This window comes from Sceloporus occidentalis, unplaced genomic scaffold (assembly GCF_023333645.1).
Source record: "Sceloporus occidentalis isolate IW3139 unplaced genomic scaffold, rSceOcc1.0.p SCAF_107, whole genome shotgun sequence".
NCBI lineage: Eukaryota > Metazoa > Chordata > Lepidosauria > Squamata > Phrynosomatidae > Sceloporus > Sceloporus occidentalis.
In genome coordinates this window covers 1,141,052-1,165,466 of record NW_028317087.1, presented here as the reverse complement: position 1 = coordinate 1,165,466, position 24,415 = coordinate 1,141,052, and the positions used below count along the sequence as shown (strand labels likewise).

The following is a 24,415-nucleotide window of genomic DNA, read 5'->3' as shown; positions in this document are numbered from 1 at the left end:
AATTCCCCCCCAACCTCCCCATCCACAGTGTTTCTACTGATAAATACTCTCAGAACTCTTAAAAACACAATTCAGCAAAGTGCCTCCCCAGCTTATCATTGCTAAACTGAGTCCCAAGGGGGAAAAGCTTTAAAAGTATAGGCACATGCTCCATTTGTACAGATACCCAGATATCGGCAGAAGCATTACTTACTAAAACAGGGATCAATGAAGCAAATGTGCTTTGCTTTACTCAACCAAGAGAAGAGTGACTGTCCATTTAATGGAGACGTACAGTCAACACAACTGCACATTAAAGATATATAAAGAGTGTACAAATTGGGACATTTAACCCAATAATGTATCTATCCCACTTCCATTGTGTACTCAGCTGATCTTTCTTTAAAACTCCTTATCACATGAACTTTAATCATTCTGGCCTCATGCAATTTTTCTGTTGACATAATTTAGTAGCGCTATAATTTATGTATGAATAGCCAGTGAGACAAAGAACCAAATTGGATTAATAACGAATAAAGAATTTGCACATGACACGGAGCTGTTGGGATCACTAAATTAAACTGCAAATGCATTTGGTTCAAAAGTAAGTGATAATATGTTTGCTTGCATAACTCGACTTGCAAAATATATTAATACTGTGGTTAAAAATGTTGGAAAGACACATATCCTTAAACCGTTGCTTTAAAAATACATTAACCTATAAGCACTTTGCATACAACAGAAAGTTTCATGAAACAGCTGGTTTTGTTTTTTTAATATATCGCCCCACATGGGTTATTGGATGTCTGGCACCCCATGTTCCGGCTTTCCACCCGAACTCTAAACAGAGTCCCATCTGCGCACATGCACAACTTATAGCGTTCCCATCCATCATCGTACAGCAGGTCTCCCGCAGAAGAGCTAGGTAAGCGCGAAGTACTGACCATCACTGTGCCATTCAGGATTATACTTTCCTCCTAATGAGAGAGAGAGAAAAAAATAATGGTACTGATGATCAAGATTGGCTCGTAGAATCATCTGACATATAATAAATTAAATAGTTTCCATCAAGATCATGCCTACTTGTCAAATTCTGTGTATTTGATATGGTGTTAGGCTGTTAACTTCACTTATGCAATATAACAAAATCTGTATAGAACATGGTTGAAAAAAACTCGACAAATATTTGGGGTTGCTTGTGGAATAGTATTTTGACTTACCCTGAGTTGGGTCTCAAGATGGACATATCTGCCCAGACAAATACAATCCATTTACTATTAAACTTGGATTAGATTAAAACTAATAAAAGGCAATAGTTCTCAGCCTGCTGCCAAAGGTGAGATAACCGAAAGCCCAGTAAGCAAAAGATCTGTTGAATTTTTTTTTAAGGGTGATAAGGAACATTTATTTTAACCCAACATTTATTTTTTAGACAGCCCTTTAGTAGACTTGATAGAATACCAAGGCCCACTAGGTGGACTTACTGCTTTCAGCTCCATGTCTCCACCCATGCGGAACTCAATGGTCTTTCCCATAATATATACACCTTCGTTCCCACGTACAGTAATGCGCCCATCAACTTTTATATTAAGGTCACTGGTAGCATTGCTGGTTATCTAAAGGAAAATAAAGAGACAGTAAGAAAAAGAGTGACAGTTGCGATACTGCAAATTGAAAGGATGTAAATGATTACATTTTAAAAGCATCACTAAGTCTCTACCGTTACACATTCATAAAAGTATGTTAGCTATTTGATAACGCTACAATGTGTAATAGGTACATGCTTAAAATTAACACAAAAATAGCTTTGAGGTACTGGATTAGAGCAAGTAACTGTATAATCTCCATAAAAGAAAGGATCACTTAACCTACATCCACAGCACAGAATTCACATAGAATAAGCGCTGCGTAAATTGTTGGCGCTATATAAATAAAAGATAATAATAATAATAATAAATCAATGCAGAAATACATATAAAATAAGCCACTATTAACACAGAACATATTGGAGTTCTACAACTTATATATTACCTTAGGATCACTGCATGTGTAACATTTTGTTAATGATTTTACATATTGCTGTCAGAACAAACATACTATTAAAATATATGTAAGATTTTAATTTGATTCACACTTTCTTGCAGATCTGACTGCAATACTATTAAAGGGACAAGGTAACTGGGTGGAGGAATCTAGTTAATACATCTATATAATAGAAATCCAGTATTGTAAATGTAAAACAATAAAGCTTCTTAGACATACTGAACCAAGATCTGAGTGTGAATAAAAAAAAATATAAGATATAGTGCGGACACAAAGGTTAGGATAATACCCACGTTGAAACAGTCCTTAAGATGCTTCTTCTAAGTACTCAGTTTTAGTAAGTAAACATATTAGAAACATAATTCATAGTACTGTTGAATGCACAAAGCTTTCCCATTAATAATATTTTTATTTGTAAAATTGTGCTTCGTCCATAACACTTTTTATGTGGGGAACGCTTGTCATGTGACATAAAAGCAGGCACCCATAGGTTGTTGCCATAGCACCTAAAAAAGCTTGTTAAAAGTTTCTGTGCTGCTTTTATGAGACTAATGCATAAGACAGGACATTTCAGAATGTACCTGCTTCTTTCCTCTTTACATTTTATTCACAATGCATACATTTACTGTCGAATGTACAGACAAATGTTGCACCTTGATAAATTAATAGGTAGTACAGTACATTAGCGACACTGTCAATGCGGTTGGCATCGCTTTCTTGGTTAGGTTTACAATAGCAAGACAGACCACCTAGAGATGCCTAGAGAATGGCTCTTTACAGTTTACTATATCTAAAGAGGTAAGTGAATTTCTCTTCATATAACATACATGACTTCCAGTCGGCATTAGAGATATGAGAGAAAGCAAACATTAACCAGATTTTCCCTCGATCTCTTACCCGTTCTGTAGATGCCCGGAGGACATTTAAGGTTTTCACGCCTTTTGGTAGACGGAATTCATGCTTCTCATAGTCTGTGCTGAACAGTGTATTCTGAGTCCGAGGATCAACAAATTCCATGCCAACATCGCTTGTGATTGAAGTCTTATCTTTACCTACGCTAAGTTTGGTTGAACCCCGCTGAAAAACGACCTAGGGCAGTGGGAAAAAAACCGGAGTTCATGATATCTATTTGCAGTACTCGCTATGGACATCGAAAACATAGAATTTGACAGCAGATAAGAACCATTTGGCCCATCTAGTCCGCACGTTTCAGATGTAAAGACTCGGACCTTAATCAGTCACTGTGTTAAAATGTCACACTTTTGTTTTTAGGGTGTGTTACAGCCATGGCTAAAAGGCAGAGTTTTAGTAAGACTGTATACGTAACTTTGTGACTGACTCTTGACTAGTTATGTAAATAAGTACAGCATTTAGGAGAAGAACAATGCAAATGTTTTTCTAAAGATTATTTTGTAGAGAATTGTTCCATTATAGCATTGTGCAATAACAACAACAGATCAGATACCGATTTTTGTATCGGTTTGTCTTAGTCTGTCAGTTCTCGTCTTGTCATACCCTTTGAATATATGAATTGTATTAAGGGCTGCGTAAATGGTTGCCGCTATATAAATAAAAGATAATAATAATAATAACTACTGACCATGCACACAAGTGATGACAGAGTTTGCCTACTGCTTGTGTTACTAAAATGATAACTTTGCAATGCAATGGACCAAAAAACCCTATTATATCTAAGACAAAGTGGAGTGTCAATAACTGCAGTAGATTTAATGATTTAATTACTGTATTGGCTCGAATATAGGCCGCAATTTTTCCCCCCACTTTAAGTCTTTAAAGTGGGGGTGCGGCCTATATTCGGGGTTAGGCAGCGGGGTTAGGGTACAGATCCCCCGCAGCGGTGCAGGGGACCTGCATCCTGCTCTCTGATACGGGAGATTGTCTAAGAGCATCGTGCGGACGTTCACCAGCAGCGGCGATGAGCGTAAACAGCCTCCGCTGCCAGCACGTCTGCTCGATGTGCTTTAACAAGGGAGATTGTTAAAGCACATCTTGCAGACGTGCCAGCAGCAGAGGTTGTTTATGCTCGCATCGCCGCTGCCGGTGAACGTCTGCGCGAACAATCTTCCGCCGTGGGAAGTACCGGCACCAGAAATTGAATACGCGTTATGCGTGGATGTCCCCCGCCGGCCCCGCAAGACCCCGTGGAGTCTGCACCGGTAAGTCTGGTGGGGGGGGGGGGGGACATCTTAGGGACAGAGTGGCAGCATATCTCGGGGGTGGGGGGGGTTAGAGTGGCAGCATGTCTCGGGGGGGTACATATACGGGAAAGAGTGGCAGCATATCTCGGGGGCGCAGAAACTTTTTTCTTTAAAAAAGCACGTAACTTTTAGGGTGCAGCCTATATTCGGGTGCGGCCTATATCCGAGCCAATACGGTATATATATTTTTCATGTTTGAGCCCTCTTCACATGGAAACAGAATGTGTGTTGTGTGTTGCGGGAAATAAATGTATTTGCATGCACGTACTAACTTACAGGCTGGTTGTTGCCGGTGATCACAAGATCTTCATTCTGTCTTCCTCCCACAGTACTCTTATATAACGGCTGTATTATTCCCATGTCAGAGACTTGTTTAAACCGGAGCAATCCACTCTCATGGAACTCCATGCTCTCACAGCCATTGGGACCAATGCGTATCACAACCCATATAACCAAGGTGATCTGGAACAGCAGCAGAATCAGGACGATTTATTAAGTGCTCTAGAAATGACAACTTAATACAACATTATTTTGCACAAAACAGGAATGCTGATGTATTAAATCTACTGAGTTATTGGTCTACAAGTAGTTTATATCTCATGAATTCACTTCACTCAATGTCGGTGTTACAGAGGTATGTTTATTGCCTGCGTTACACAAAGCCTCTTCAACTGTCTCTATTGTTATATTTTTTTAGAACACTTAGTTCTCTGCTCCTGTTTTTGGTTAAAGCTTCCCATAATTTTGCAATTTGAGCGCTGGTAATGTGTTCATCTTTGCTTATATAGCACAGTACACCACCTTTGTTACATCTAAGCCAACAACAACATATTGTGAAGAGTTCCATACATTAATACACAATCAAATTTGCACAGTTTTGAATGACTGCATTTTATCTACCGTATTTCCCGGCATATAAGACGACTTTTTAACCCGTGAAAATGTTCTCAAAAGTCGGGGGTCGTCTTATACGCCGGGTACTGAAACGTACTTACCAAGCCGATTCCCCACAAAGCCACGTATCTCTAGGGGAGGGGCGAGCGGAGAAGCCGCCTCCCCTGGGCCGGTCTTTAGGGCCGTGCCGAGGTAGGTGCAAGATCATGATCTCCCCAACTAGCCCTGATTAGCGGGCGCCCGATGAGCAGGGCTGGTTGGGGAGATCACGACCTCCCTCTAACTAGCCCAACATTAGGGAGCACGAGGTCTGGCACTTCAGACCTCAGCTTCCCTGCTCCCTAATCACTACGCGCCCGCTATTGATGCCGAGCGTGGGGATGACATCATGTGTGTGTGGGTAAAGGCAGGGGTGTGTGGTGAGGGCAGTGTATAAATGTGTATGTATGGACAGCCGTATGTTAGTATGTGTATGGACAGGTGTGTGTAAGGGCAGTGTATGTGTATATGTGTGTTTGTAAGCTGGTGTGTACGTGTATATGTGTGTAAAGGAAGGGGTGTGTGAGGGCAGTGTATGTCTATACATGTGTGTGTGGACAGGCATATGTTAGGGAGAGCTGACCCACCTAATCCAAGCAGGCTTTGTATACAACAACCAGCCAATCACCGGTAAGGTACATCGCTTGCCGTGATTGGCTGGTTGTTGTATACTGCGTAGAGGGGTAGTCTTATACGGCGAGCATAGCCCAAACTCTATATTTTAACTGGAAAACTTGGGGGTCGTCTTATACGCCCAGTCGTCTTATACGCCAGAATATACGGTAACTGCTCTGTAATGCTTTCTCTGGTCTTATCTGAATTATGTGTTATAGAATAAAAGGTCACACATGTGCTATTCGGGGTGTTATAGATAAGGTATAGACAAGGCAGACTTGGCACCTGTTGGCTTGGAGGAAGGTAACGTCAAGTGCCCCCCTACTGTTACGCTGGATCAGGCACCACAGGAGGTGGACCCACGATGCAGAAATGTCTCCGAAAAACAAGCCGGGATCGAGACAGGCAGCACAGGAGCGTGGTAAATACAATAGCCGGGGTCGGGGCAGGCAGCACAGGATCAGGTTCAAATGACAAAGCCGAGGTCGGGACAGGCAGCGCAGGATCAAGGTCAAATAACAAAGCCGAGGTCTGGTACACGTGGAGATCAATCAATAAACAGGAGCACCCAGAGAACATTAACATGGACTCGTTGAACGGGCAAGGAAACAAGGAACCAAGGAACCAGGAAGGTTTAAATAGAACCAATGGCGGGAGAGCAGGTAAGATGACGTCATCGCGACCGGCGCAATTAGCGTTGTCGCGATGGCAACAACAAACAAAACTTCCTGCCTGTGTTACCTCCGTGAAGGACACGGAGGAGCCACACAGGCAGGGGAGGAAAACAACCTCCGTGGACATGCAGCGGCGATCAAACACTTGATCGCCGCCGGCATGCCCGCGGCGGTACCCAACGAGATCCTCTCTGCCTGTGTTGCTGCCGCGAGCGACGCGGCAGTGCCACACAGGCAGGGAAGGTAAAACCACCTCCGTGGACATGCAGCGGCGATCAAACACTTGATCGCCGCCGGCATGCCCGCGGCGGTAAACTACGAGTTCCTCTCTGCCTGTGTTGCTGCCGCGAGCGACGCGGCAGTGCCACACAGGCAGATGAGGTGCTGGTCGGGTACCGCGAGCATGTAGCGGCGGATCGGTTTTCCGATCGCCGCTGATATGCTGCGGCAGCCCGAACAGAGCTGTCAGGAACCGGGAGGCGTGCCTGCTCAATACGCACGCCCCCTCGTGTGCGTGTAGAGCGCACGTCAATACACGAGGGGGACGTGCGCGAGGGACGCCGTGGGACCCCGGCCGGACAGGTAGGTGTTACACCTACCCTGTGTACATATGTACAAACCTTATTATCACGGGGGAACATAACATCTCTAACAGTGGTAGAGTATAGACACAAAGGGCACAAATAAATTAGGTGAAAGATCCTGCTCACAAAATCATTAATTATTCCACTTTCCTTTCGAAAAAGTTTCAGGAAAAAAGGAAATTACATTACAAATAAACAAAGTTCAACTTGTGAATTTGGCTGAATGTAAAATTTCAGTGCCCTTTCAATCTCTTAATTGAAAAAAAAGATTAGTGATTAGTTCACCTATGACCGTGCACAACAAAATGATACTTTCAGTAAATCCTATTTACTAATTCACAGTGTGTCGCTGGGTTTGAGTTTTACGTGGCATTCATAACTATCATTGATTCATGAAAATATACATTATGACTGCGGATAAGAATTAATTGGATCTAGTTTGCTTAGTTCTCTATTTAACTTAAAGCTCAATCTTTGCAGCACATCCCTAATTCCAAACAGACACTAAGTATTAAATTACAAAGTAGCTTTGTACGCAGCTATTGCGAAATACTTAATTCATTGTCACCTACAGCATGAAGTAACAGAGGCGTACCTAGAGCATTTGGCACCCGGGCGGATCTTGTATGTGGCACCCCCTAACAAAAAAATTAATGTAGGCTAGAATATTTATTCCACAAATTATCTGTATGTCAACTGGAAAAAACTAGAATTCTGAAAAAATAATTAACATAAATAAATTAAAATGTTGAAATAAATAACATTATGGAACAGATATGGTACAACAACTCCCATCTCTATATACTGAGCCAGACAATATCTATACAAACCCAGAGTGTTCCCAGGTATGTTTATAACAAATAAAACAAATTTGAGATGCATCAACCAAGATAGGACAGCTGCTTCATAGCTTGGGAACATCTCAAGTTTTAGCTCTCGTGCCATTGCAGAGGAAAAAACTCCATCTACATGGGGCGGTCAAAAACCCACATGTGACTCAAGGGAACCCACAAAGAGCAGACATATGTTTTGGCCTTCATGGTCTCATCAGTGGGGTATGGTTGGTATGGTAGGCACAAGAGAGCAAGGAGCTCTCAGTCTGGGCTCCATTTGGAGTGGCCCTTAAAGATCCCAAAGAGCAAAATATCAACAAAACAGATTAGAGACACATCCACTAAGAATGCACAGCCGCTTCATAGCCTGTCCTACGGTGTCCCTGCTGGGGAGCATGTTTAACAAAAATAGGGATAATGACAAATACAGATCTCAATACAACACAGTAGGGACACAATATGTATATAGGTTGAACTTGATGGACTTTGGTCTTTTTTCAACCTTATGAACTATGTTACTATGTTATGAACTATGTTACTGGTTGTTTACTACTCGGGTATCTAGACCAACATATTATGAAAATAAAAGCCACACAGGTATAAACATTTTGGGAATTTTTACAGCCCTGGTGCGATGTTAACGAAACTTGGTGCCGTAGAAGCGTTAATGTAATAATAGTTGTCATAATCTGGAACTATAAAGATTTCATCTCAAGGTAAAGGACAGATTAAGCCAGGTTGTCGGGTCTTGCATAGGAAATTCTGGACCATTGGTAGCTATGGCAGGCAATTACTCTCAGAGCCGGTCACTACATGCGTGTCATCTCTAATTCTAATATAATCTTTTCATGCCAATAAAATATAAAAGTTTTGGTAGAAACACACACGGTAAACTAAACTGAAAATACAAATCTAAAATGTGTCTATGATTTAATCTAAATGTTGTTGCCCTGCTTTTATAACAAAAAAAAGCCACATAGGAAAGCTGGAGCTTTAAATATTTATTTATGCAAGCAATTGAATCTGTGGGTTTGTATATGGAGCTCTAGGGCCGTAGAGAACTCTGGAGAGCTGCATCAACCATTTATGGAACTGGAAAACAATGGGTTAAAACACATTTTATTTCCTCAGGTAAGAGACACTTAAGCCAGATGCAGTTTTTCCATTTAAGGCATGTTACAGCCACACACACATTACATCATAATGCTCAGCAGGTAACCATATAAGGCATGTTACAGCCACACCCACGTTACATCATAATGCTTGCTCTGTCATAATAGCTCACCAGCTGTAAAAGCAGGTGCCTGAAGCGGGTGAGCACAGTTAGGATAGAGGATCATGAATTAACTAGACCAGCAACGTCTTAAGAGGTCCGCTTCTCAGCTTTTAGACAAGGTCAAGAGGATGCCTGTGAAGGTGCGAGGCTAAGTTAGCCTAGAGATTGCTAGGTGCTTCCAGTCCATGGTCCGAGTCTGGGTGCAGTGCATGGGAGGTAATTGTTAAACACTTTTCAGTTTTGTACTTGGCATCCTAGACCCTTCTAAGCACTTTTATTTATTTTTTTGTCACTAGTCTTCAATGCTGGACCTCTGCACCATTTCTTTCACAGAGTGATGATTTTTTTATTTGCATCAGATGAGCAACTGGGATTTTTTTGTTTTGAAAATGCCATAGTGGAACCAAGAGTTTTTTTTTGTTTTTTTTTTATCAATTGCTGATTTCAGTAGTCCTTCCTATTGCAGGGAGGGTCAAGGAAGATCCGGCCTTCCCACAGGCCTTCTGACTGAGGCAGAGAAGTGGCCGCCAATACCTTCAGTTAGTGCAGCCCCCCCCCTTGACCTGGTGTACGGTGCATGCAATGTTTAATACACCAGTGTAAAGGGCTGGGGCTTCCATGATGGAGCTCTGCACTGTTTTTTTCACAGAGCACTTTTTTTTTGGAGTGTTGATTTTTTATTTTTACTGATCTAACGGCATCAGACGAGCAACCAGAATTTTGAAAATGCCATGGGTTACAATGTTTAATACACCAGCATAAAGGGCTGGGGCTTCGATGATGGAGCTCTTTATCTGCACTGTTTCTTTCACAGCGCACGTGCTATTTTATTTTTTTTGTTTGAGCGATTTTGTTTTATTTTATTGATCTAACTGCATCAGACGAGCACCCGGACGATTTTTTGGCTTTGAAAATGCCATGAATAGCAAGAATTTATGTTGGTTTTTTTTCTGTCGAGGAGCGCACTTAAGAGTTCTGTGGTCCATTTTTGATTCAGAGAAAAGTAACCGATCGCCATTTCAAGGGTTCAGGAAGGAATTTTTTTGCTTTGACTACAGAAACAACCTTTGTCCTCCAAGTTTTTTCACCTTCCTCTGGATCACTGATAAGGACTGCAGACTAGGACTGGAAAGATTTGTCCCTTTTAGGGCTATTTAAGTGCACTAAAGATTTTTTTGTTTCCTTCCTTGTCACTATTTTCTGTTATAACTTAAATAAAATTTTTTTTTACAAAAATGTAAACTCTCTTGTGATTTCATTTGAATCTGTTAACATTAAAATAGTGTGCAGGATAAACATTATTATGATGTCACAGTACTTATCACTGTCAGGGAGTGAAGATTCCACTCATTACAAGTAACCCCTGGAAAGATAATTGATGAAGGCACCGATAATATATTTTCGTAATTACTATGTCATTGAGTGTCATTTTTATGTCATCAGCTAAAGCACATGAGAGGGCAAACAATTTGGAAGAACTTTATCTTGGAAAAAAAGACTAATATTCATAATGAATGGGGGATTAGCAAACACTTTACTTTGCTTTAGAGATAAAACCCCACTCTAAAAAAAAAAAGAAAAAGAAAAAAAGGCCAGGATGGCAACAGTTTGCAGTGGACTGAAAGACTTATGCGGATTTTACTGAAGGCTTTCACAGTGGGAATGCTGGCAGCCTACTGGAACAAACTTGTTCTCTTTAGCCCACAGCTAACCACACTGTTCATTGAGAAGGCCTTTCGGTAACTGCATCCATTGCTTCTGCCATGGGCAGTGAGGAAGGAAATGGAAATACAGAAAAGGTTGGAATCTCTACCAACATCAGCTGTATACTCAGAAATATAAATCTGTTCTTTTTCCATATGTATCCTCTGTGCAAATTGTATGTTGTGGCCTCGGGGGGGGGGGGGGGGTTGTGGATCATAACTGGCCTTCAATTTCATCAGAATCAGAGCTTCTTCCCTAAGCATACAAGAGGCACACACAAGACTACCCTTGATGAAGGCATTTACCCAAAAAGTTGAGGTTCTCTGTGTTACCGCTCTCTTCTCACAAGTATTGCTTTTTATTACCATTTAGGGCTGCAACAACTAATCGATAAAATCGATAATAATAGATAATGAAAATCGCTGCCAACGAATTTCATTATTGATTAGTTGAATCGATTTTATCGATTATCAGAGCAAATGCTTTGAAAAATACCCCTTGTTTTATAATCCGGTTCATTCAATGTCACTTACAGCAGTTACTACTTACAGTCCCTCTCTGCAGTCACTCTGATGATTAGCCCTGCCCATTTCTGCTCTCCAGTCCCTCCCTGCAGTCACTCTGATGATTAGCCCTGCCCATTTCTGCACTCCAGTCCCTCCCTGCAGTCACTCTGATGATTAGCCCTGCCCATTTCTGCTCTCCAGTCCCTCCCTGCAGTCACACTGATGACTGGTCACGCCCCTTTCCTTATAGCATCCACACTGCTCAGCAACTCATCTAACAGTAAGTATAAAATTAATAGGGGAGGTGGGGGTTAATTTAGGGGCAGTTATGGTTAATGGCATCTTTAGGGTTAATTAAGGGGCAGTTATGGTTGATGGCGTCTTTTTTTTTTTTCTTCTTCCCTAGATAAATTGGAGGCAATGTCCTGATATCTAAGTAGATAAACTCAAAATGGTCTATTTTATTCTACCAATAATCAACAGATAGAGAATTTATATTTTCTATGAGGCCAAAAATAAACCTTTTTGAGTTTATCTACTTGGCACCCCAGCCTCATTTTATGTATGCTATTGTGAAGTAATACTGTATATGCTACCAGTAAAATCTTTTTCTAATGCTAAATAGCTTTTCCTGTGAGCTCCTGGCAGAAATTTTTGTTTACACCATGACGAAAAAAATGTATCGTGTGTACCATAACCAGTGTAAGCATGGTAATTGTTCCAAAAACGTTCACCCTACCTTTCTAGGAGTAACTTAAGGCCTACGTTAGAACTTGATCGCTATCTATACAACTATACCTCCACAGCACGGTGTTGACTTGTACTTACAATTAAGTTTATGACAGCCAAGATAAAGAGTAGGACAATCACACAAATCGCTAAGTTGCCCTTCCGACCTCGCAGGCCAGTTTTATGCAGACGATCTTCATCGATGGGAATATATCCAGCTTTGAAGTTACTGTTGTGCTCTTTATTAACATTTCTGCGTTCAACAGCTTTCTCTCGCATTGATTTCTTGACTGGGCCATTAGAACTCTGCCAAAGCAAGCAAAAGAAAGCAACATTAATTTCCAACAGAGTGACCATTTCTCATTTGCAACATGTTATCGCTAGCCTGAGATAAAAATAAAATATATTGTTAATATCTTCCAACTCATGCTACTGTGTCTCTGAAACTGTTACCTGGATGCCATCTCATTAAAAACAGCTGAACACCTGAATGACGGCGCTACTGAAGAGTCTTGGGTACCTGGACTTTCCCTCATCTATCTTACCACCTCAACACATTCCCTTCCTGATATCCTAATGGCCGCGTACACGTTAACTCCTCAAACATCTAATTACTGAATCCAGTGCCATGTGCCTTCACAATTTCTTATCAACTGTCTTTAAAGTCTTTCATTCAAATATTTATTCACTCCCTTATATCCTGCATGGTTTACTTCCAAATGGGCCACTTTGTCCCTTCCGTACTAATGGATGAAAAACAAAATTTTTAACCCCTTCGTGACAAAGGCTGATTTTACTTTTTGTACCCTTCGTGACAATGGCCGTTTTAACATTTCTGCGCTGCTCGTGTTTAGCTGTAATTTTCTTCTTTCCCGTTTACTGAACCCACACACATTAGATATTGTTTTTTTCAGAACAAGAAGGGCTTTCTTTAGATGACATTGTTTTGATTGTATCATATTATTTACTATTAAAAAAAGTATAAAATATGGTGAAAAATTTAGAAAAAAATGACTGTTTCTAACTTTTAGTTGAAAAATCTTTTACTCATCTATAAAAGGTAATAAAAAAAACCTGCTAAATAGATTCTACTATTTGTCCTGAGTTTAGAAATACCCAATGTTTTTATGTTTTTTTGCTTTTTTCTGCACGTTATGGAGCAATAAGTACAGGTAGCGTTTTGCTATTTCAAAGCCATTTTTTCCAAATCTGGTAATTCTTCCCCCCATGTGCCATTTCGGGTATCTTTGAAGCCAGCCAATGCAATTTACCCCATCAAATCATATATTTTTGAAAACTAGACAGCACAGGGTATTCCAAATGCTGGTATTTTAACCCTTTCCAAGCACGTATTCTACCATCAGCCTTTGTCAAACTTTATGGTAGTAATTTTTTTGCATTTGTTTTTTCACACACATTTTACTTTAGGTATAAATAAACAGGTTCTGGTATATGTCACTATCATAAAACACCCCAATATGTGTTTAGCAACATCTCCTGTGTACAGCGATACCGCACATGAATGATTTTGCCTGGCTGGGGGCAAAAGGGCCACATTTGGGGCATGCACATTTTTCAATGTTGAACTTTGGCATTTGGGGATCCACTGCCCATGCCCTATTTGGTACATCTTTGAGCCGGGCCATTTCAGTGTGCCCAATAAAGCTATATATTTTTGAAAACTAGACACCCCAGGGTATTTCAAATGCTAGTATTTTAACTCTTTCCATGCACCATATCTACCACCAGTCTTTGTCAAACTTTGTGATAGTCATTTTTTTCCATTTGTTTTGTCACACACATTTTACTTCAGGTATGAATTAAAAAGTTCTCGTATATGTCACTATCACAAAACACCCCAATATGTGTTCAGCAACATCTCCTGAGCGCAGTGATACCCCACATGAATGATTTTGCCTGGCTGTTTGGGGGCAAAAGAGCCACATTTGGGGCATGCACATTTTTCAATGTTGAACTTTGGCATTTGGGGATCCACTGCCCGTGCCCTATTTGGTACATCTTTGAGCCGGGCCATTTCAGTGTGCCCAACAAAACCATATATTTTTGAAAACTAGACACCCCAGGGTATTTTAAATGCTGGTATTTTAACTCTTTGCATTCACACATTTTACCACCAGCATTTTTTCAAAGTTTGCAGTAGTATTTTTGTGTGTGTATTTTTCCCACACACACCTACTTTATGTATGAATTTACAGCTCCTGGTATATGCCGCTGTCACACGACACCCCAATATGTGTTCAGCAACATCTCCTGAGTACAGTGATACCCCACATGCATGGGTTTGTCATTTTTGGGGGGAACTAAAAGGCCACATTTGGTACGTGTGCATTTTTCTAATTGGAAATTAGATGTGTGGCCATCCTTCCCCCCGTGTTAATTGGGACCTTGTTGAACCCGGCCAATTCAATTTACCCCATCAAATCATACATTTTTTAAAAGTAGACAACCCATGGGCATTTTATATGCCAGTATTTTAACTCTTTCCATGCGAGAATTGTTTTAAGCTAATATGCTAATTTTAGGACTTGCTCACAAAAATATATTTTTTATATATATATATTTTTTTTTTGCCTTTTTTTTAATTTTTTTTTTATATTTTTTCAACTTGAAGGTTCCCCTGATAGTGACATCAGTGGGAAATTATTTTTACATTTTACTGGTTTTTTACTATTTTTTTTCTAATTATTATTAATTTTATTTTATTTTTAATTTATTTTTTCTAATCACACTGTGATTAGAAAGCTGAGCTCCATTGACTTGCATGGTTGAATGCAGTACCTATATTCAACCTGCAAGTGGAGCCAGAGTTCTCTAGAGGGTCTGGAGACCGTCTAGCGAACTTTTTAGACTTTATTGTTTTTCTGTATTGAATTTTCCTGGACCGCCGCCATCTTGCAGATGGCGAAGATCACCGGCAGCTGCGGCTGTGACCGCTCTCCGGAGCGGTCACAGTCCATCCCCAGGTAAGTGTTTGGTGTCACTGGATGCCTCCTGATCGAGGTAAGTGTTTGGTGTCGCTGGATGCCTCCTGATCGAGGCATTCCAGCGACACCATTTAAGTTTAGGAGGCGATCGTTGACAGGTTGGCAAATAAACAAAAAATTTATTTTTCTCAATCATAGTTTTTATTAAATATGAAAAATATTTTACATGTGAATATTTACTACTAAAACATTCTCCTATAGGGTCAGGCTTTTTATTTTTTCCCCTTAGTTAATATTCAAATTTTTTTGGGGGGGGTCGTATAATCAGGGTCGTCTTATAATCATACTGTATATTATTTTAGATTGATTTACAATTTTTAAGGTCTGGTTTTGCACTGTTTTCTGATCATACTTCAGAATGAGACCAACGGGGCATATAAGGTTCTCCTTCTGGGTATGTTTACATAAGGTTCTCAGGATTGTTGACACATTACTTCCCTTTAAGTGTTTCTGCAGACAAACCCAACACTACTTCAGCCAGTCTGCGTTTGTGTTAAAGGTACTGCTCCACTTGGTCTGCTGAATTTTTCACCTGAATCGTCATTCTTAGTATCACTGAATATCCCTCTTCTCGGTAAACAACTTGTTTTATTTTGTCTCAGTCAAAATTGTTGCTGGGAACACTTAATTGTCATGTGACCCCAACGCAGGCACTGATAGGTTGTTACCATACAGACTGAAAAAAAAGCTTCTGTTTTGTTTTTATGTTATTAACCCTTCAGGTAAAATAACAAAATGGCAGATCTGTTATGGTTTATTTGTGTAACATACTAGAGTTTAACAACTATTCTTCACTAAGAGGAACGGCATAGTTAATGATTTATCTGTATGCACTAGGAAGGCAGTACTTTTTAAAACTAAAGAGGCTTAATTTCCATCAGACTTTACGTTAAAAACGTGTGTAACAAGACAATAAAACATAGAATCTTGTACAATTTCCTACAGTGAAAACAATAAAACAATGGTTTCACATCACAAGTTAACTATTATATACATTATACAGCCCAACGCAATGAGTTAAGCAGAAGCATTAGAAAATGAGCAGTTCTGAGGTTTAAGAGAGCAGACGTATTAGACTGCTTAGAAGATAGCACTTATTGTATTAAAGGTTTGCCTGATTCCCGTCTGGGCAAAGGGAGCCTTATCTGCCCAAGCTAACACTATGGTAACCCACTATACAAAGTCCCTTAGCATTTCCTGTATAACAGCATTGCAGTGAGTCTAATCCAATGCCTCTTTATGGTAACAATATCTAAATGTAAATTAACAGAGATGTCTACTGCAATCATGCTAATTTGTAGTTTGGGCTAAATCTATGCTAAAGAGAGCTTTTAAAAGGTAAAGCGAGTGTAAGTTTTCCTGCCAAAAGTTAAAAGATCAGAACTTTATGGAAAGAGTTAAACTGGTTGCTATGATATCTGGAGCTTTCAAAGCCCTATGTTCAACATTCCAACAAAATTCATCAACAAATACGATGAATCTTCTTCCACCAAGGATCAGCATGGTTACACAATATTTTCAATGGAAGCTGTGATCTGCAATCTACTAAAGTATAACCAAGCAATACACATATTTACAATATAAGTTACACAAACTACAGAACGCCTCTTAACAAGACCTGACAAAATGTATACACAGTGCATTCTCCCACGAGGATGGTGTTTAACTCATACAGTAGGTGCAGAACATTATACAAATGATAAAACATAAAACTGAATGACTAAAACATAAGTGTGATAGCTGATAATTACCGTCCATTGTGCTTAATAGGAGCCTAACTTACTCTGCAATCAGAGCCAATACGAAGATTTTAAGAGACAAAGACGAGAATTTTGTGTCTCAGTAAGCTTTCGACCCAAAAATAGTGTATTGATCTTACCAACGGCTTGACTTTTTTTTAATTAAGAAATGGCAAAATACTAAGAATTTACATGACTGTTTTTAATAAACTGCAGCAAAGGTTACACAAAACAGCATTGTAGAGAAAAGGCAACACAAACGTATTAAAACATTGAAACAAAAGTATATTACAAGATTTAGAGGTTTATGTATAGCACAGTAGCTCCAACAATTAACAGACTGTTTTAACTATTTTGACACTTTGATTAACCCCTTCAATCCCAGGGGTTTTTGGTACCTCAAAGCCCGGAGCAATTTTGCAATTTTTGCGCTATGTCGGTTCAGCGATGATTATCTTTTCCTGTGAATAGTGCACCCATGTAAAACTATATATTGTTTTTTCAAGGAGAGATAGAGCTTTCCTTTGATACCATAGTTGGATGATTAGCTGAAAATTTTGAATTAGAAATTTTAGTAAAAACTAGCAAAAATTAGAAAAAAACATCTGTTTTTTTTACAATTTTCCCTCTGAATCCTCACAAAATTAGGTAAATCCAGATTTATCAATTCAGGTGTCCTGATTTCAGAAATACCTAATTTATATAGATTTTCCATATTTTCCCAGCACATATAGGTAACATACTATAAGGTGTACATTACTTTATACAAAGCCGTTAAATTTTTACATTAGGTATGATGGGACTGCAACTCTAATTTGAAACAAATAAAACAAAAACACCCACAAAAGGTATATATTTCTGTAAAGCAGACAATCCAGGCTATCCTATCAGGGGTATTTGGCCACCAATCACTGTCAAAGGTGGCCACAGAAATTAGTTACTGCACTTTTTTAACCAACGCGTCTTAGTATTTTGTAGTATTCTTGGGATTTTTTGTACAGGGTATGTGTTACGGCAGAGAAATCTATCCTAAATTGTTCAGCCGCCTCTCCTGATTACGGAAATACCCCACATGCCTAGTTTTTTTGTGGTTTTCTGGACTTTACAGGGCACAAACGGGACCATGCGCGTTATAGATTCCAAACGTGAAATTTTCACATTTTGCTTTAGTAGACCTATGTTTCATTTGGGGCTGCTTAGCACCCCCCTAATTATAAATACCCCCATAAAAGTATATATTTCTGTAAAGCAGACAACCCAGAGTATCTCATCAAGAGCATTTGGACAATTTCCATGCAACCATTTGGCCGCTAATCACTGCCAAAGTCAGCCGTTGCTCTAATTTTGTGCACTTTTTCCACAAACACTTCTGTGTTGCTGAGGATTGTTGGCACAGGGTATGTGTTACGGCAGAGAAATCCAGCCTAAAGTGTACAGCCGCCTCTCCTGATTACGGAATTACCCCACATGCCTAGTGTGGGGTAAACAGACCCTGCTGGGCACGAAACGGTTTTCGTGCCGGAAACCATTACATCTCCCTCATCTGAGTGATGGGGTAGCCCAGCAGGGTCTAGACAGACCCTGCTGGGCTACCCGATCCTCCCGTGAACTTCCAGGTCACGTCCGTAGTGACGTGACCTGGAAGGGAAAGCCCGATCGCGCGATCGAGCATTTCTATCTGTAACAGCTTTCCGGAGATCGGGCAGCAGAAAGCCAGCGACGCTGGCTTCTGCTGCCAGGGGGGAGTCCAGGCTGTCAAACGACAGCCTGGTCTCCCGTGCAGCGGCAGGGATGTGTCCCTGACGCTGCACGAAGGGCTAGACGTACCGGTACGTCCATAGGGGTTTCTTAGTGGGCGTTTTTTGGACGTCCCGGTACGTCTATAGGGGATTGAAGGGGTTAAAAGGTCCAGGAGGACTTGTGTTTTTGTTTTATATACCCATATCGATTGATGGCTTTTTCCGCTTCTTATCCAGGAATGTTTGCTGCCTTTACTCTCTCGTTATAGATTTCCCTATAGCATGCATAGGCATTTCGTATCAAGCTGTTGGTCCTAGTTCTGCGTTCAATGTTGGAATCTATTTCTTCAAATATTGCCATGGCAGCTTCCAAATGTCTGAAGGCTTCCCCCAACTGACCAGTTGTCTGGCTTTCCAGAACAGGCAACTCCTCTTCATCTTCCTGTTCCTTTAGTTTTTGCTCTTCAAAAAGAAGTTCTTCACTAGTCAGCTCCTCTGAAGATGATACAATAAGCTCTTCTATATCATCTGCATTAACTTCTAATTTTAATTGGCTAGCCATCTGCACAACATCAGCTGCAACCAGATCCATTGGATCTTCAATTTTTTGGAAATCACAAACAAATTCTGGACATAGTTTTTTCCAACCAGCATTGAGGCTGGATTCGTTCACTTCCTTCCAAGATAGTCCTATGTTGTTGACTGCATCCAGGATATTGTAACGCTTCCAGAACTCCTTAAAAGTATGTCCACCTTTGTTTTCTGTTGCACGGATCGCCTGCGCAAATGTTCTCCTCAGATAATATGTTTTGAAAGATGAAACAACACCCTGGCACAAAGGATGCAAGAATGACGCTGAGCTCGGGGGCAGGAAAACCAGTTTGATGTTGGGGTCTATGTCTCCTAGGTGTGCAGGATGACCTGGTGCACTGTCTACAATTAGCAATGCCTTATATTCAAGTTTGTTCACCTTACAGTAATGCCTAACGGCTGGCAAAAAATTGTCAATAAACCATTCTTCAAAAAGGGTACTGGTTACCCAGGATTTACCATTTGATTTCCAGATGACCGGAAGTTTGTTTTTATCATGCCCTTTAAAAGCCCTGGGATTCTCTGAATGGTAAACAAGCAGAGGTTTAAGCTTGAAATCACCAGTCGCATTTGAGCCCAGTAAAAGGGTAAGCCTGTCCTTCGAATCTTTCAACCCAAGTATGTTTTTTTCATCTTCTGCAACGCTTGTCTTAGAAGGCATTTTCTTCCAGAACAACCCAATCTCATCAACACTGAATACTTGCCTGGCACAATAACCCCCTTCTTCAATGGTTTTGGCAAATATCTGAGTAAACTCCAGAGCTGCAATCCGATCAGCATTAGCAGCTTCACCATGCGCCATGATGTTGTGTAAGGCATATCTGCCTTTAAACCGATGGAACCAACCTTTACTGGCCTTAAACGATTCATCCTTTGATGCTTCACCGTGCTTTTCCTTTATTTTGTTAAAAAGGCTTAATGCCTTGGTTTGAATAATGGCTAAGCTTAAGGGCAGACAGTGCTGATTTTGCTCGTGAATCCACAAGATCAGAAGTCTTTCCATTTCGGCCACAAGTCCAGAACGTTGTCTTATAATAGTGGACTGTAATGGGGCGGCGCTTCTAATTTCACTATTGATCTTATCCTTATTAATAAGGATAGTTTGCACAGTAGTACGGGAAAGGCCCAGCCGTCTGCCTATCTCAGTCTGTGACAAGCCTGTTTGTCTAAGTTTAAGCACATTTGCTTTTACCTCTAGTGTAATGGCTTTTCTCTGTTTCTTAGACATGTGATCACTAGGTAATGTTAACTTTCTTTTATCAGCCATGGTAGCATACAGTAGCAGTATGAAAAGTCTCAATATATTCAAGCTGTAAAAGTGCCAGGGTTATTTTTACATTTTTTGAGACCTCAGGCAAATCCTTGACTGATGCTCCCCGATATCATGGTATTGGAAGCAGGTTTTTCATAAATGATATTCAGGGATTAGAGGCTGGGCCAGATACGTGTCCGCCCAACCTCCTCCGGGACCTATATTGCCAGGGTGTCCTTTCTTTACAAGGATGTGAGGGAGACCTGGTCATTTGCCATTTAATGCAAGTCTGAGTGTGGTGTATCCATTCCCCGGGGCAGTGATCCTTCATGCAGGTTCTTACTTTCCAAACAGCACCTTGAAAGAAAGAGAGCAATATTAAAGGGGCAGTCATGCCCAGAACTTTTATTTAGTGATTTAGTGTTATCACTGCTTCCTTACTTTCCTGGTGGCTGCTTCCTGACGTTAATCAGGTAGTCCTATTGGGTCTTCTGTGCACATATGTGCATGAAGAGGCATTTGGGAACACAAGTTCAGCAGCTCTCAGTGGATTATCCCCTAGCAGCTGGTTTCAGGATTGTGCCCAGCCACAAATCTACGCAGCCGGTATGTAAAAATAGTGACTTGACTGTCCTTTTAATACCGCAAGATACATTTGGTACCGTATGCTGACATTTTGCTTAAAATATAGAATTGGACAGGAACTTGGTATCATGATAAAGGGAGATTCTCCACCATTTCAAGTGATTAACCACATATCAGACCTCCAGAAAACATACAGGATGCCCACAAGTTTTTCAGCTACCTCCCTACCAGAAGTGTTATATTACCCTCCTCTAGAAAGAACATAATAAGAGGAACTGACAGACATTCCACACATGGAGCAAGTTTGTAACCCACTGTTTAATTTGAAAGGAATCATATTTTTTAAAGTTTTGTCTTTACCTGTAGCGTTTAGCGAGTGTCCCTAACCCTGCCGTTCTCTGGGTGTGCTCTGGTTTGCATATCCATGTTCCCCAAACTGTACTCATTTTTATGTTACCTTTGTAAACACATCGCCCAATGCAATCCTTTGTTATACGGATTCTCTTGTTTCAAACCAAATATTAAGAGTTGTATTTAAACCGTTCGGTAAATCTGGTGCCACCAAAAGACATGATGGTCGGAGTTCCAGAACCATACCTCATCTTTTAAAGCATGAAACACACATACTTTCCTATGAAAATATTTACGCATCATAGCAGGTGATTGAGTTTGTGAAATGTTCACATAGCTTCTCACACTGTGGTTCACAGACCTAACCCCCGGCCCTTTTCTACGATGCAAGAAGTGAGGTTTATTATGCATCATTGCAAAAATGCATTAAAAGAGAATAAACAGTATTTAGGATAAAACGTCCACGCTATCACTATATGTATATATTTGCTTATTGATGACGGGAAATAGCATATAATAGGTAGGTGGTTTTTAGGTCCTAATTTCTGTCTGAAATTATGTTTTTGTCTCTACACACATCATGCAATAGATATAGGTATACTGCATGCCGCGGGCATTTGCTGGTGACATGTTAAGATATGACATAGTACAGTACAATAGTATTACCAACATCTCCTTAAAGGACTTGCGGGAAAACACAGTAACGTTAAAAAGTTTGGGGTCACTTCATGAAATGGATCAGAAACACAGTGCAGACATTGTTCATGTTTTAAAGGACTATTGTAGCAGCACATTTTTAATGGAATATCTTCATAGATGTAAAGAGGTGTTTTATCACTCCTGTGTTCCAATGGCATACTGTGTTCACAAATCCAATTTTAAGTTTAAAAGGCTAATTGATCATAAGAAAACCCTTTTGCAATTATGTTACAGCCAGAAATGTCCTTTTCTTCCATCGAAACAGGTCAGTGACCCCAAACGTTTGAAAGGTAACGTTATGTTCTGCAATATCTGCAGAAAGCGATGCAGCTTTTTTTTTTTTTTTAGACGACACTCTTGTGAGTACCATGTAAGGTGGGTATGACAGAGCTCCGTCCGTGTCCTACTAAGTGCTAAGAACATCTACATTTTGGTTTTATTCCATGAATTTTGGAAAGCGGAAGTCTCAGTTCATAAGTGCCTTGAAAATAAGGCACATCCTATCTGGAAAACCACCCTTTGCAAGGACAAATATTAACCCCATTATGCGTATAATTCTATGACTATGGTTTATAAGTTTCATATTTTTGGTTTTAATTCATTGTAATGATCTTCCAACATTATTTCATTTACTTTTTTTTTTTTATTTACTTAAGTTTATACTGCATATATTTATATTATTATTTTGTGGCCTTGAGATCTGTGGAGGAGCAGGTAAAATGAGCAGCGGGTTTGCAGTGATTGTAAACGGCATGCATCTGCGTAACAAGGGATGTGCGACACGTGGAATATCAGCTTCTGTAAATGACATTTGCCAAAACAGCCAGTGCCCTCAGGCTGCCATATTTCACTAAAACAAAATGTTACATCCATGGAGTATTTCTGATAAATTGGGAAGCTACAGCTGACGGTCATGGCTGCAGGTAAGTATGCGGATATAGAAAACAATAGCAATCAGCATAACAATGTATAATATATATATATATATATATATATATATATATATATATGTTGTGCTACTGAGTTCACTACCACAGTGTACATTAGAGGACTGCATTGGGATGCGGGTGCCGCGGGCGGTCAGACAATGTACCTGCGGGTCCGGGTAATCCCGGGCAGTCTTGCAAGGCTGCCTTCGCATTGCTCCCTCACAACGTCTCTTCTCTTGCTCCGCCCAGGAACCCAGCAGAGTCACGGGAAGTGACATCACATCATGTGACTCCACTGGGTTCCTTGGCAGAGCAAGAGAAGAGACGCTGTGAGGGAGCAACGCGAAGGCAGCCTTGCGGGACTGTGCGGGAAATCTGCAGTTCAGGTAAGGATGTGGGCGCAATTGGCCACATATGTGGCGGGAGCGGGCGGGATTGGCCACACATGTGGAGGGAGTGGGACACACATTGCGGGAGTGGTCACAAAATCAGCGGGAGCGGGAATCCCGAAATCTGCACATGCTGGTTCCTGAGTACTCTTGATACGGCCCCCTTAGGTGCAGGGTGCGCACGCACACCCACACAGCCTGCCCCTGTTTGATCCCAGGGTCTTGTACACGCCATGGAGCACACAACGTTCTGTGACGCTGCGGAGATTACACGTGCATCCCACCCAGCAGTCATATTTACAGTTTTTAGCTTTATGCCAGATCAGTGTCTGCATAAAGATAACAAGAGGGGTGATTTAAAGGAATATCCTGGCCAGATGGCTAGTATGATGTATAGATGACAAGGAGCCAGCGGACAGTAAGTATAGCACCTGCAGGGAGAAGTTGGGGAAGGGATGAAGGGGGTAAATTCATATGGGGGATTCAGCAGACCCCCCCCCCATGTATTAGCAAGGGGGCACCACCACAATTTACAGGGACCAGGCTGCTATCATATGCATTAAAGTGCCTTTGGTGAAATATCCAGTTTCTATCTGTAACTCGGTACCGAGGTCCTCCGCTTCCAGTAACATTCTGACACTTTGTAACCTGTGACATGACAGCTCCGGTAAAAGTAATGGCGGAGCCCCCTCACTGGGTATTTCTGGTACAGCTAATAGTAGCGACATGTATAGTGAGGGCTCCGGTGCGTCACCGTGACCCCGAACAGCTGCTCCTCTCTATAAATGACGCTGGTGTGAGTTTATATGGGTATACTGTATACCTAAACCGTTATATCCCACCTCGTGCTTCCGCCCCATAGACACTGTACACAATAACTACTAAAGCCTCGATAAACCATGCAATGCCCTACTGGCACCCGCACCCCGGGGCATGCAGGCAGCGGAGCGAACACTGACCTGCTCTGCTGCTGCCGCCGCCATGTCTTCCCTCCGCCGTGAGTCTGACACCGGAGCGAGAAATGGGCGGCTACAGACCCCG

At 40.9% G+C, this 24,415-nt stretch overlaps 1 protein-coding gene across 1 annotated transcript; it reads right to left on the bottom strand.

Annotated features, from left to right (window-relative positions):
• Positions 1-752: 752 nt before the first annotated feature.
• Positions 753-18,368, bottom strand: LOC149283243 (beta-sarcoglycan-like). The gene is made up of 6 exons (XM_089497814.1): positions 18,348-18,368; positions 12,195-12,401; positions 4,518-4,703; positions 2,920-3,111; positions 1,464-1,595; positions 753-956 (listed from the first exon to the last, which is right to left on the bottom strand). The coding sequence occupies exons 1-6, from the start codon at positions 18,366-18,368 to the stop codon at positions 753-755; spliced, it is 942 nt and encodes a 313-aa protein (XP_089353940.1).
• Between the last annotated feature and the right edge of the window lie 6,047 nt (positions 18,369-24,415).

Coding starts and splice junctions, on each gene's coding strand:
- LOC149283243 (XM_089497814.1), bottom strand. CDS start 18,368: ATGGTTTCCGGCACGAAAACC. Junction 4,704..12,194: donor TGGCTGTCATAAACTTAATT/GTAAGTACAAGT, acceptor CTGCTGTTCCAG/ATCACCTTGGTTATATGGGT. Junction 1,596..2,919: donor TCCGGGCATCTACAGAACGG/GTAAGAGATCGA, acceptor ATTTTCCTTTAG/ATAACCAGCAATGCTACCAG.